The 14,424-nt window shown below is 45.8% G+C and overlaps 1 protein-coding gene across 3 annotated transcripts in view; it reads right to left on the reverse strand.

Annotated features, from left to right (window-relative positions):
• LOC126522337 (mannan-binding lectin serine protease 1-like) overlaps window positions 1–14,424 on the reverse strand; it is a 76,806-nt gene that overhangs the window by 8,476 nt on the left and 53,906 nt on the right. For 2 of the 3 annotated variants that reach the window (XM_050171066.3, XM_055066359.2), the window contains 2 exons: window positions 13,380–13,471; window positions 8,692–8,931 (listed from right to left, as the gene is read on the reverse strand). In XM_050171066.3, coding sequence (XP_050027023.1) covers window positions 8,692–8,931; window positions 13,380–13,471 — 332 coding nt within the window. Of the gene's footprint in view, window positions 1–8,691; window positions 8,932–13,011; window positions 13,316–13,379; window positions 13,472–14,424 lie in introns of those variants that run through there. The other variant, XM_055066360.2, reaches the window with a different exon arrangement.

Here is a 14,424-nt window from a genome sequence, read left to right on the forward strand (position 1 = left end):
ACAGTGGCTGATCTGCAAATAAACCCCGCCTCTCGCCTTACTCAGCATAAAGTTGAATGGTATGTAATGTTTCTCCGGGCACAAATTATGGCTCTCAATCTGTCGCTTTCTGTTTTCCAAGGGTGTTAGTAGGCGACAAAAAGTTGACAGTCACTTTAGCATACGCTAAAGAGGAAGGCCTGAAAGCCTGCATGCTCACGACGCATTCATTACATTACTTGACATTGTCGTGCGAAGGCATTGTTACTTCCACTTGCGTGTTTATCCCACCAACAATTGCGGGATCGAGTGCCCTGATTATTTCTACCTTGAAAGACGGTGCATTAATTAACTTCGCCCTAATTAGCACCAAAGGTCGTGGGTTCGACTTTCATCAAAGGTCGTGGGTTCGAGTGGCTTCATTATCTAAACTTCATTTACCTGTACTGTAATTAACATCAAAGGTGGTGGGTTAGCCTCGTGACCTTCATGACGTCAACTAGAATAAAACTTCTACAACTGTTTGTAGAATGCTACAAACAGACACATACGCCACGCAAAACAAGAGAGAGAGAGAGAGAGAGGAGGAAAGACAGGGAGGTTAGCCAGTGTAAGTACCGGCTGGCTACCCTGTGCTGGGGAAAGGGGTAAAGGGAATAAAAGGAGACCATTAACACCATTACATGCCCGAGCTCAACGACAAGTCTTATTGCACCAATTGCAATAGATCCCTTAACGTATATCATTTACTGTGGCCGTGCTCGCAAGCTCCGAACCGGACAAGCGCAAGTTTGAGGAAGCAATCCGGAGCGAAGAACTCGCTCCCCAACTCTGGGCCGTCCAGCACGACGCCGCCAGGAAACTCAACCTCCCGGTTCCGTCGTGGGAGGCGCGCACTCCATTATAGCCCAAAGCTCTCGTGGCCTGCAGGACCTTGAATAAAGCTGATTTCCTTCCTTCCTTGGAGATGTGGCCGGTTCGCCCGTATTTCCAATGTGGGTTCGACTCCCATCAAAGGTCTTGGGTACGAATGCATTAACTAACTATATCTTAATTACCTCGGCCTTAATTAGCTTTGCCTTACTTAACACCACAGGTAGCGCTGAGGCTTCTTCTCCACCTCGGGTCCACGCTTTCTTATATATTGACGGCCTAATTCGCCCTAATTAAAACCAAAGGTCACGAGTTTGACTGCCACCAAAGGTCGTGAGTCTTAATTAACTTCCCCTTTATTAACACCACAGGTCAGGCGATCGACTCCCACTGCAGGTGAAGGGTTCAACTCCCTATGGCTTTTGCTGCCATGAATTTTGGGGCCATAACGCCAGACATCGGATTTTTCGACCCATTAGCCATCTAAGGCTTTCGCCTTAATAACAATTCAGCATTTGAGTGTGTTGTCTAAAACTTCAGTATTGGAAATTCTGGGCTAAATAGGTTACGGTTTCCGAAAATCTGGCGGTTTTGAATGAAGTATGAGTTATGGTTGATGTCCGTATTGTGAAAGGCCAGGTGTGCGTTTTTTGTGGAAATTTACTTTCTGCTTCCATTGTGTCCTGTTGGTCCTATCAGAGGTTATGTGGCTAGGCAAGGCGTCCTGTAAGCAGCTTTCTTTTTTCACCTCACATAACAATGTATGTACATGTCTCATGGGCCATATGTAGTTTAATAAATTCAACCTCAAAAATGAGCCCATAATTAGTGTTACAAAACCAATGGACGAAGAAGTAGTCGAAACATAAAACGTTTTTTTAACTGATAGAAGCCATTGAAAATTTTCTTGAGCGTGGGCGCCTTAAAGATACATATGGGTCTACAGTACAATTAAGAATTTATGTCGGTATTTATTGTTTTATTAGGCAGACTAAAGGTGCATCGTTGGCAATAATATATCAACCAAAATTCCGTAAGATATTAAGCAGGAGCATGTCATGACCCATACCGATCTGCCTAGGAATGGCACAGGTGAGAACCGGACACTTGAAAAAATCTACGAAGCAGTTGAATGCCATGCGTTCTTCCATAAATTGATTTTTGTGCTCAGAAATTCACATAAGAACCGACGTTATTGGGGCAATATTTCCGTCATTGTTTAATTTTTATTACATAGTACAGTGGTGAGCTCACTCGCAAAATTTTATTCCCAAGAAAAGTCACTGCTTGATTCAGTGAGGAAGCACCATGGAATACAAAAAGAAGAACAATAGCTCCGCACAAGATCGTTATTCCGAGTTTTCACCCTCGATACTGACACAGTAATCACCAGTGATAATATATGACGGGGAAGAATATTATCACTGATAAATTGGGAAAAATCTTAGACAACTGAAAGCGGCTTTAATTGAAAAATTAGGTCAAATGAAATCTCGATTTTCTTTTGAACAGGGACCCAGGAGGGTCCAGAGTCACTTGCTATAAATAAAGTTTTCTGTCTGTTTGTCTGTCTGTAATGCAAAAAATTAAGTATAATAATGAGCGTAAGGAAGGGCACGGATCCGGCACCTGCGAGGCTGTTGCTCTTTCTGGTGCAACACTGAAAGTGATCTGACGTCTACTAGCTCACGTGAAACTGTTTATGCATAACCGACGCAAGGTCATAAACTGGCTACAGGAATGGAAGACACGGCGAAGGGGCCACAGCATGGAAACAAGATCATGGGCACTCTCCTGGAATACCTACAGGAGACGCCTTTGTCCCTTCAAATTTAACTTGCCCTGTGCTCTCGTGTCCACTTAAATTGGCGAGAAATTCAACAAGCAGGCGCAACAAAGCCCGGGTAGGAAGGCGAAGAAAGCAACTTTCCTAAATGCTTCAAGTGCTCGAGTACTTGAGTGCTTGTGGCTTGAGGTGATTGAGAGCTTGAAAGCACGCATTTGTTCCAGTGATGATATTTAGGGATCCTATGCTGTTTCGCGCGCGGTCTCTTTTACTTCAGCGAACATACCAACCAAAATTGCGACCTCAGTTTGTGACATTGATTAAAGTACAGATGGGGATGTTGATGTGCACACGCGCCATACTCATGCGCAATTCCATAGAGAACAGAGTTGGTCATGTGCATGTGTTAAAGGGCCGAAATAAATGGGTAGATATGCAGATTCATTACAAATGTATACTTTCGCTTTCCGCTGGAGACATGCGATTGGTCCGCCACATCCTAAGCCTCCCCCCCCCTCTCACCACACGCATTTGTCCTCCCACTCCCTGATATCTCCCGGACTACATTGCCTAAAAGGCCAAAGGAACAAAATCCCATGATGGCTTAATCGGCCACCAGTGACGGCTACTACTGAAGCAATGTTAACAAAGATACAGGGCTGGTAATTGTCATTTTTTCATGCTAGCAGCCCTTAAACAGCACCTGTATACGACGCACGCACCTATTCGTTGGCAGCTATGACGGAGGTACCGGCACTTTGCCTGCGAGATTGTTCAGCCCTATACGGGAAACAGCGGGTAACGGCAAAACTCGAAGCTCATTCGAAGGAGCCATGCTTTCTTAGTCATGCGTCATTTCCCGCCAGTGCTAATGCCAAAATTTTTATATAAGATGGTCTTTAGTTCCTTTGAATCACCCTTAGCAGATTTGTCCTCGCACTCTTTCTGAGCAACGGTCCATTCACTAAGCGCTTGCCACGAAGGCTTCTTCCCGTGTATTTTGTTCCTAGTGAACTGCTTTAAAAATGAGTGACTCACCCAATTGTCAATCGCTAATGCCATCACGTGACGACCTAGAAGCTAACGCCCAGTTCTGCAGACCCAACACACTGCGCAAATCGATGTTATAAGGCGAATCTTGCTGACAGCTGGCTATCCAGTATCATTTCAGGTACAACAATGCGTTCCCGGGTAGACAAGCGTATTTGTACAACATCTGTGTACATAACGCGACCGTGTGTGTGAAGCCAGGAACAAGGCGACCGCTACGACAATAGTACGACGGTTATGACAACACGACGCATTTTATAGCGAAGCTCTTCGTGCAACTAAATGCGCTTGAAAACAGTAAGTGTGCATTTATTTTTTTCAAAGGGGAACGCAGAAGCGTTGCGGCAAAAAGGAGGAGGCCTGTTTAAGTCTCCTTTTTTCCCGCAGCGCTTCTGCGCTCCCCCTTTGCAAAAATCATGTCAAGCCAACTAGCCCTTACTATTCTAAAGTGCATGTGCACTTTCGCGCTGTCCCCAGCAAAGTACCTAGATACCTACCAAGCTCTCTACAATTTTGCATGTGTGCTTGTGGTCGTGATGCGGTCGTCTTCGTTCTATCCTGGTCATTTCAGTTTCGTTATCCGACTCTCGTCATGCTGGCCTAGGTGCGCCATCGTCTTCATAATGTTTGTTTAAATTATGGGGTTTACGTGCCAAAACCACTTTCTGATTATGAGGCACGCTGTAGTAGAGGACTCCAGAAATTTCGACCACCTGGGGTTCTTTAACGTGCACCTAAATCTGAATACTCAGGTGTTTTCACATTTTGCCCCCATCGAAACGCGGCCGCCGTGGCCGGGATTCGATCCCGCGACCTCGTGCTCAGCAGCCGTCTTGATAACGGTCATCGCCTTCCCATTGTAGCCATACCTCGTCGTCACGTTGTCGTCATGTCATTTTCATAATTTCAGAAACTCCATGCAATTGTGATCATGCTTTCGTCGTCATATCGCCTCCGTCTTTCCTTTGACGTTATTTATTTTTTGCCACTCCAACGCACTCACGCTGTCGTCATTTAATATTGATTATTCCACCGTTGTCATGACATCATCGTCATTTCGTCGTTCTTGCATTCGTTGTCACATGGTCGTCGTGATGCTGTCATGGTCGTTTCGTCGCCGTCGTTCCAGCTTCGACGTATAGTTGTCGCCGCGCCATCGGCGTCGTGTTACCGCCTTCATACAGTCGTTGTCGTGCAGTCATCCTCACGGCATCAACGTCATACCTTCGTCATTATCATATGATCCTCATGCCGTCGTTGTCATCCATCATCACCAATTCAGAATCGTCGTCCCATTGTTGTGATGCCATCATTGTCATACCGCCTTTGTCGTCACATCGATATCTCTTCATCGTCGCCACAAAGTAATCGTCGTGCCGTCTCGCTCATGACCGACCTTGGCGCGCGAGTGTCATTGTTCGTAGCAAAGTAAGCCGATCGCGGAGACGGCACATGTAGCCGAAGCAACTGACGTCCCAGATTGACCACTACAGATTCTAAATAAGAGTCTGTTTAGCAGTACGGGGTGCGCTGCATTGCTTGAATGCTAATCGCTTTAACGTCGACAGCGATCGTGAGAGGAGTGCTTTTCTGCCTATTGTCCAGTAGAATTATGCTGGCCCCGTTTGCTCTCTCATCTGCACGGCTGTCGCTTCAGGTTACGACTTGCATTTGTTTCCTTCCATGTCTCGTTCCGCGGTTCTTACGTTCTTCTCAAGCTTCAGTTTCTGCCCCAGATGTTAGTACCGGTAGAATACAATGATTGTACGCTTTTCATTTCAAAGATAGCGGTCAACTTTTGCTCATGGTTTATTAATGCTGGCCGTATGCGCTCCAACACAGTTTTATTCTTCTTCAAAATTTCTTGTTATGCTCCGGGTCTCCTCTGAGCAATTGATCTAGATATAAACGTTCTGTTGCACGTATATTCCAGAGGCTTACTGCCCATCATGAGTTGTTATTATTTTGCCAGACTGCTGAACATTAACTTTGTGTTTTGTATAGCAAGCTTCAACATTACTCTTATACTTCCTCAGCTCAGGTCCTGGGAGGAGAAGGGGAAGGTGACGCCGTAGTGGGGGTCTCCGGAATAATTTATGACCACTAGGGGATCTTTGCCGTCTCCCAATGCAAGGGACACGGGTGTTCTTGCATACCGCCCCCACGGAAATGTGGCCGCCACAGCCAGGATTTGATCCCACGACCTCGTGCTTAGCAGCGCCACACCATAGCGGCTAAGCCAGCGCGGCGGGTAGTAGGTGTTGACGTGAGGGAAGAATGTGAGCGGTTGTGATAACATCATGCTAGTGTGCTGTGAGAGAGTGGCCCAATCTCACCGTCTAAAACTTTATTTTTATTTTATTGATAAGGCTCGATACAAGGCGAGACACTGACCTACCTACCGCAAAGTACCCGTCAAAAATTAAAAATATCGAAATAAAACAAAATTATTTAGAAGCTCTGGGGCCACGTTATCTTTGAACGGTACGCATAAAATCCGAATGAAGGCCAAGCTTTTCTTAGTTTGTTCATCTTGATGTTGAGTTTCACAACTTTTTCACTAGAAGGCGTGTCAAACACGCCGCTCTGTTTCACAATAAATTCCGACGTGCCATATTTTTGCACGCGATGTACTGAGCGCGTGGCATAGGTGAATTGCGTTGAAAGAGATGCCAATACAAGAAAGAACATTGCGAGAAAGAACGTGAACGGGTAACGCGCTTTAACGCAGCAACACGCTGTAGATCACTATCCTCCAACTGTATTCAGTGTCACTTCTGGTTTCTTGTGCTTGAGGAAGACAAGCACACGAAATGTAAACGCTGCTGATATGGAACAGAACACGGAAGTTTAAAGTTTGCATTAATCACGAAAGAAGGATGTACTCACTATCCAATGAGTATTGAAAGAACGGCAACACCAACAAGTTCTTCTTATTGAGCACACGTCAGCCGAGAAAAATACGTAGCAAGCGGACCCGTAGTTCTGCCTCCTGAATGCAGATCGTGATAGTTTCGTGGACTCCACAAAGATTGTTTCTGTCGTAATAATATTGTATCTTTTCGCGACGCGCTCGTCACATCATTTCAGCATACGCTGCGGCAATTACGTGCTATTCATACATTATGAGAACAACTTATTTGTGGCAGCGTCTCGGGCACACGTGATAATGATACGAAATCGTGACCGCGGTTCAGTCATTTGTTTCGCTGTGATACCCCCAAGTAAGCTGAGCTATATATATTCGTGCGCATGGGAATGCCCTGATCGCGCACAGAGTATACATGCAATCATATCCTTCTATAAGGGGTGGGAACAGCGCTTGAAAATAAACGCGACCGTGCCATGCCTGGGAGCAGCTCGTGCGTAGGCTTCAACGTCACATTGGCGCGGCTCGGTAGGGACCTTGCCAAAAGGCGGGAAAAGCCTATTGACCTCCCCGTTCTCCCATGTCCGGTGCGTATCCGTCTATGTTTGCGTAGCGCGACTCGAATTCACCGATGCTTTAGCGTGCCAACTTTGATTTCCCGTCCTCGTGCAACAATACTAGCACTGCCACGTGCTCGAAGGAAGCGCCAATTATGCAGCGATCGGCTGGCCATACCTTAAGTAGAAGTGAACGCTAGGTAGCGTGGACGAGGTCCAAGATGTTTTTACTTTTGACCCTTTATTCAATAAACACTCGATTGTTAGTCGTCGCCAGCCTTGTGTATCTTTCCTCCTATAGCATCTGCGTCCAACACGTTGCTGCTTGGGTATGCTCACGTTAGTTGTCTGTATAAAGCCGCTATGTACTAAGACCTTCTTCAGACCCTTGAGCTTAGGTTTTCCTCTATACCTTGCGGTTCTTCATATCGATCGCGTTTCGGCTTGACAGAAAATTTATATTATAAGCCAACTAACTGAACCGCAGAAAACTAGAAGTGAAGGAAGGAAATCCGAGCAAGGCACGGTTCTCTAGCAAAAAGCACACATTCTTTATTGTTTTTTCTTTTATAGCATTTGAGAATTTTTGAGATGTACAGAATTTCATAAAGTCAGCTATTTCAAACAGAATAGTTCTAGTTATTCACATACATTATTCAAGGAGGCGTACATTACTTGTCCGAGAAATAGAAACACAGATTTACCTAATTAACAAAAAAATTTTTATTGACTTAATTAAACACTCTACGGAACTTATTACAACTTACAATCCGTAGCCGGTGAATTCACAAGGCGCATCCACTGCAATTAGTTTCCAGGATAACGCCAGGTTCTAGATATTCAGTGCCAAAGAATGCGATAAGATAGATGCGGCGTTCGAGTTACTTTTGCCCTTCAACGCTTAAAATAGCGTTTTGTTCAAAAAGTAAGTGGAAAGCAGTGCACTTCTACCGCTACTTTGATGACGCATGTCTAGGAACCCAGGCCATCGTCAAACTTCGTTCAAACTTTGCGAGCTCGCCGGCTACAGTTCGTAAATTTCAATAGGTAACGTCAAGTAAATAATTAAAACGTTGATTATTAAATTCTGTCACTTAGTTTATTATGTGTAATCATTTGTCGTTTAAGTAGTATCTGCCTCTTTGAATAAATCAGCTCAAGGACTGAAACTGTGCTTACCGCCTCAGGCGATTTGAAAAATTCTGTAAAATTCAAAAGAAAAATATATCACCTCGTGCAATCCCACTTCGATACTCCTTTACGGGATAAAATAGCCTTTCCGCAGATATAGACGAATGTAACAACTAATGTTCGGTGTTAACATCACAAAGCGGCATTCTTTCGTCAGATAGCTTCTTTCTTTTAAAAAATGAAAAGAGAGAAAAGGAAAATACCAGTAGGCACCTTCTCAGCACAGAAGAATGGTACGTTGGCATTATTTCATAATGGAATGAGCAAAGTAAGCAGACAAGTGTGCTAGGGCTGTCTGAAATCTTTGTTACTTCTTTTGCGATGCGGATTCACCCCCGAATAATGTGACTGCAGCCCTGAAACGCACTGATGCGTGGTCTACTCACCAGGGCGATGTCGCTGTCGACGGTGACCAAGCGGTAGTTGGGGTGTATGCGGATGTCTCGAACGTCGGTGACCAGCTCCTCTTTTTCCTCCTGGTCCACGTATAGCTTGCCGAGTGCCACCTCGATCTGGGCTGTTCGCGTGCGCAGGTTCTCGACGCAGTGGGCCGCCGTGAGCACGTACCGCTCGCTCACCAGGCTGCCGCTGCAGAAGGCGTCGCCGCTGCGGTACCGCAGAAGAGCCTGCACCAAGACCACGGCGGCACTTTTTTTGAAAGCGTGCGCTAGAAGACACTTTCCCGAGTACGGCACTACGCTTGTCGTGGCCATGCAAGGTATACTCAAGCTCTAGGTGCCGAATTACCGAAAGACATTCGAAAAAGCCCCGTCGCTTTGACACAGCATCCGCGAAAGTATTCGTTTTACAAGAGATATACAAATAAAGAGGGGAAGGGGGGGCGGCGAAAAAGCTGTACATTTTACAATGTAATCATGCCTTGTATGAAGTCAAGCAAGAGCCACGCATGTGTTCCTGGCCTCCGTAATTTCGGTGAAAAGATGGAAAAAATAACAACGGAGTATAGGCGAACACAATTACATAGCCGCGCGACCATTTTAAATCACTTGAGCATTGGTTACGCTCACCAACATTTTCAATGCTGCCTCAAACTTAAGCGATTTCGAGCGATTTTAATGGAATGTAAACTGTACACTGGCGTCAACGATCACACGAATGTCAACGATGGCAATACCATTAAGCTCTGCTGATGAACAAATCTTCACCCTTGAACAAACTTTATTCACGCTATAGGTTCAGTATGTGACGAACGAACGGTCTAGACAAGTCACTTTCGAAATGCAAGTTACCTGGCGCCAGAAGTTAGAGACCTACAACAGTGGCACATCTTCTAGAACTGATGTGGAATGTATAGTGGTCCAGTGAACCAGAATATGCGCATGAAAAAAAGGATGCTTTACACACGGATCAAACGAAGTAAACAGATCTACGATTGACAAATCTCAGATATTGCCAAGAAATACTGACGTCATAGCCGACGTGTGCGATTTCACTTTTGAAGGAGGCCAGTAATGGGACTGAGAGCAGAAATTTCATACGCGCAAGATGTATTTACCAAGAACAGTGCAATATGCATGAGAAAAAAAAAAGCATTCAAAGGCTGTAAATAAAAAAAAAAACTTATCTCGCAGGATCGCTTATTTTCGAGGTTGTTACCGGCTGGTTGAAACGGAAGTGCAAGTACCCCTCCACAATGAAAACAACAGCCGAGGTAAACTGGCAAGAAGTAGCCAACTCCGTTAAAGTTACCTCTGCTGCAAAAAAATAAAAAGAAGTACCTCTTCTAGCGGCAGTTGACTTTCATACGCCACACGCTGTTTCCCATTGCGTTGCGTTGGCAATTTCAGATCCAAACCGGGTGCGTGCGGTTTTAGATCCGCAAACCATGACAAACAGCTCTAAAACTGTATGCTCGCGCTCGAAGAATCCGGGACACCTTTAGTCACCGCTAAATGGATGATTGTTCGGAGGTTTCGGAAACACTTTCTTCCTACTGCTCATTTTTAAAATGGCAACGTTTCGATGATGAGTCAAAGTAAAAAAAATAATAACAACATAAAGCGGAGGACGAAAAACCACGCTTAAAGAGAAGGTAAAAGAAACACACATTAAAATGCCAAGCAAGTGCAACTGCACGAACTTACTCGGTGTGTCACACGTACAAAAAAATGCTGTTCATTGCGCGTAATGCCCTTCTTGTAATCTACGGAGAAGGGCGAGCTCCACGAAAACTCCTAAAGAAATCGACCTGCTCCTAAGCGCGCCTACTCTGGCAGTACTGCTGTTCATCGAGCGGTAAAGCGAGGCACGAAACTTACCCTCATCTCGCTCACCACGAAGACGGGAACCGGATGCAGCTAATCTTCTTCGCGGTTATTGTGATACAGTAAAGAAAACGAAGTAGTGCCCGCGAGAAGGGAGAGCTCGAGGGAACATTAAAGAGGACGGTGTTCATCGGCAAGCATGTGCCGCATTGTTCCTGCCACAGGAACGTATGCCTAGCCATTTATAATTTTCTATGTGGCACAAAAAGAATGCCTTGTTAATAGTTCTTAGTTTCCACAATTGATTTACTTCTACTTCAGTCTACGAAATTAAAAAAAAGCACAAATACACAGTTTAAATCCTTCTAGTATTGTTATTCAAAAATTTAGCTTACCCAAGTTTAAGTATATGTTTTTTTTTTCTAATATTCTTTTGTTTTAAGTATTCCTATCAACGCAAGGTTTACTATAGTATTGATCACAAGTTTCACTCATGTATTCACAGTTTATTTTTCATCTTGGATTATATATTTATTTTACTTTTTGTGTTAGTTATTTATTAACCAAATTCCTTTATTCATTCAATCATATTACCACCTGATTCGTGGCCTATCCCCCATAGTGGGTTTGTGCCATTTGTTGAGGATTCATCATCATCATCATCATCATCCTCTGTGAACTCCGACATACAACAGCTGCGCGATGCATTAATATCGGTGTCCGCAGCCATCATCTTCCTTGCACATGCCTCCATTTTGTTTGTTTACGTTTAGGTGCGAGGTGGGAGAGGGAGTTGGGGACAAGCGATTTTCTTAGTCCTCCACGAAATCCTGAAACACTTGTTATAGGTCGACGCTTTACGCGAACTGTCTTGCGTATGGGTTGCACATAACAGAAACTCTCGCAGGAGGATTAAACACTGGTTCTCCACTCTTGTAGACAAGAGCAACTGAACTGACATTATGACGGACAGCTGCTACTTTCAAACACTTCGATTTCTTCCCGTTTTCGAAACGCTGCATTTGCGCTGCGATAATTGCGCAATAAATAAATATTCCCTAGATTTCATTAATGTATTACTGATAGGCAACAATTTAAGACTATGTGTATATTTAGAGTTTCGCTGACCGGGAAATTTTTCGTTATAAAAAAAAATAAAATGCGGGAGAGTGCCGCTTGTAATCTGCCTATCAAAGGCCTTTCTAAATTTGTACGTGCGGCATTTGAGCCTATGGACGAAGTGCGGACAAATACAGACACTTATTTCTGAAAGAAATATCTGTGTGCCAAACCATCGTCAATGTATGAGCGCATTAAAAAAAAGAATGAAGGATCCAGCATCAACGTCTGCAGTATTCGAAACTACGAAGGGTCCAATTCCTCCCTTTATTTTTTTGGATTCCTCTATGTATTTGCATGTGAGTCGCATACGTGACTGTGAGATGACGCGTTGTAGTTGAGTCGTTCTGCTGATATGTAAGAGTTTTGGCTCAGTGCGGTAAAGGTTGCTATTTTTTTAAATGTATTTCGCAATATGCGCGACTTTCACATTACGCCAGCACTGAGTTCAACGAAACCTGAAATGAAGTAATGCTCTCCCTCACATGCTCTGGGAGTGCGGGTCGACATACCCCAAGTTCATCAAGGAGGAGTGGGACTCGCTTTTGCGTAGCCCCGCTCTAGAAAAGCAAATCCTGGCCGTCCGGCGTGCCCGCGACCGGGCCGGTGGGCTAGACCTGCCGGTCCCGACGTGGGACTAGCCGGGTGCGCGACGAGTTCGCGTCCTCGCCGGACCTACAATAAAGTTTATTCACTCACTCACGCTCTCCCGTGACGTGTGGTCCCACCACACTAGTGGGGCGAGATAAAATGTGTTTCTTTTTTTCATTTATTTCTTTTTTGATGAGCTACAAGCCTAATAAAAGTCAGAGTGCAGTGCGTTGACATTTGCAAGGCCAAGCTGGGGGTAACGAAACGTGCGCGTCGAATATTGCGCCATGGGTACCGTAGCCATGACTTCAACTGTGAAGCCCTTCAGATCCGCGACCCGAAAATGTTGCCGCCCCCAAAAAAAGAAACAAAAAAAAAAAGATCGGTCCCGTAGGCCAAGACGAGTATAATGGCCGGACGACAAATGCACACGGAGCGCAGCGCAAGCTAACCTTAGTGCGTAGCAGAGACTTCTTTCTCCCAAGTCGTGAGCAATAAATCGATTGCGACGTTGGAGGAAACGGAGCTTGCCGGGCGTTCCGCTGGCCACTAGTGAGTCGATCCTTATAAATGGGCAAGTCCGCGAAATACTGGAATGCCCGTCTCCGCTAAAACACGGCCACAGAAATACCCGATAACGTATACAGAATACCACGCGCAAACGCTCACGAGAACGAACACTCTTTCTGAAGAGATTCGCGCGATCAGCGTTCGCACGCATGCTCACGCACTGTCAGAACAAAAACAGCACCGACAGAACGGCCCGGGAGGTCAAGAGAGAAAGCCGGCGTGTTTACCATTCCAGCGACCGCATTTAATCACGCTTCGGAAATTCCTAGAAAAAAAATCAGGAGGGAGAAGGTTGCGAAACGGGCTGGCCAGCCGTTTTTTTCCTGGCCGGTCACGTCGCCGAAGGGGTTGCGAGGTGCCCGATGCCGCCACGGATATCGAGGAGGCAATTTTGTTTCTGTCGCATTTCTTTCTTCTTCTTCTCTCTCGTCACGGAGGGCCCGCCAAGACGAGGGGTATATCCAGTCCGCCGGTTTGGTGCCAGCGGGTGCGGCGCTGGCGTCGCCTGGAAATTGGCGGCGAGGGCGACAGCGAGAAGAGATAAAAAGGGGAGGCCGCCGGGTACCTACCTGCCAGGGATGGGCTCCCTTGGGCGCATCGTGGCCGCCGGAGATCCTCTCGGCGGGCGCGTTCGCCTTGTCCAAGTCCACGCGGCCGCAAACTGCAAGAGACGAGAGGATGTGCGTCGGTCGGTTATCCAATAGTGATTGGGACGTAGTCGGGTTAGGCAAGATTCTTTTACGCTAGTATTGCTACGACGGTCCAGGAGCTGGGAGTACGAGGTATATGGTGGTGCCACGAGAAGGCTTCAATTGATGCCACACTGTCAGTTGTTCCTTTATCTCAAACCAGCATCGGTCGAGTGGTTGCAAAAAGAATGATGAACTTTTTTACAGCTTCTTGAGGAGCTGGTGATCCACCGTGTTAGCATTGCGTTGCATAGATGTGAGAAGCCGTCTGCAACGACACCTGGAGTCTCAAAGTTTGGGTTCGCGCTATGGTGTTTTGTTCTCTGACTGTCATTGGAGATTATTTGGAGCCTTTTTGCAGCGCTGATTATGTGGCGTTGTTCACTGTGCACGCAGGTGCGCAGGGTACTTCGTCGTTCGTGGATTACTGGCGGAGCTGTGCAACCGAAGCATTCAATATGTTTAAGCCATGCATTAGGGAAGACGCTGTGAAGGGTTACTTTGCGTGAATATTAAGCGCCTTTGCGATGCTACGCGAGCTTGCAGGTGGGTACTGGTCTGAGAACGAGCACATAAGGCACAGCTTTGTCTGTGCAAAGTCTATGAAGTGTGGACTTCGTACCTGCCTTCCGCGGTCACAACTGCTTTCTTTTGCCGTCTGCGTCATAATGTGCGACTCTTTCTCGCAAGTTTTCGTGGGATGGGCTGGACTGACTTGTACATAAGATGCGTTCCTCGAGGGCATAGCAATGAAACTTGGAGACGTTTTACAGATACACCCACACGTTCTTGCGCTAGCATCGGGCACGAATGCAGCTACCGCTACCACTTTGTTGTCATGTTTTCTGTGAAACGATGTGGTAGGTAATCGAGCACAGTTTTCACTTAAAATCACGAACTAATCGTGATTCGTAATGATCACAGC

This window comes from Dermacentor andersoni, chromosome 6 (genome assembly GCF_023375885.2).
Source record: "Dermacentor andersoni chromosome 6, qqDerAnde1_hic_scaffold, whole genome shotgun sequence".
Taxonomy (NCBI): Eukaryota; Metazoa; Arthropoda; class Arachnida; order Ixodida; family Ixodidae; genus Dermacentor; species Dermacentor andersoni.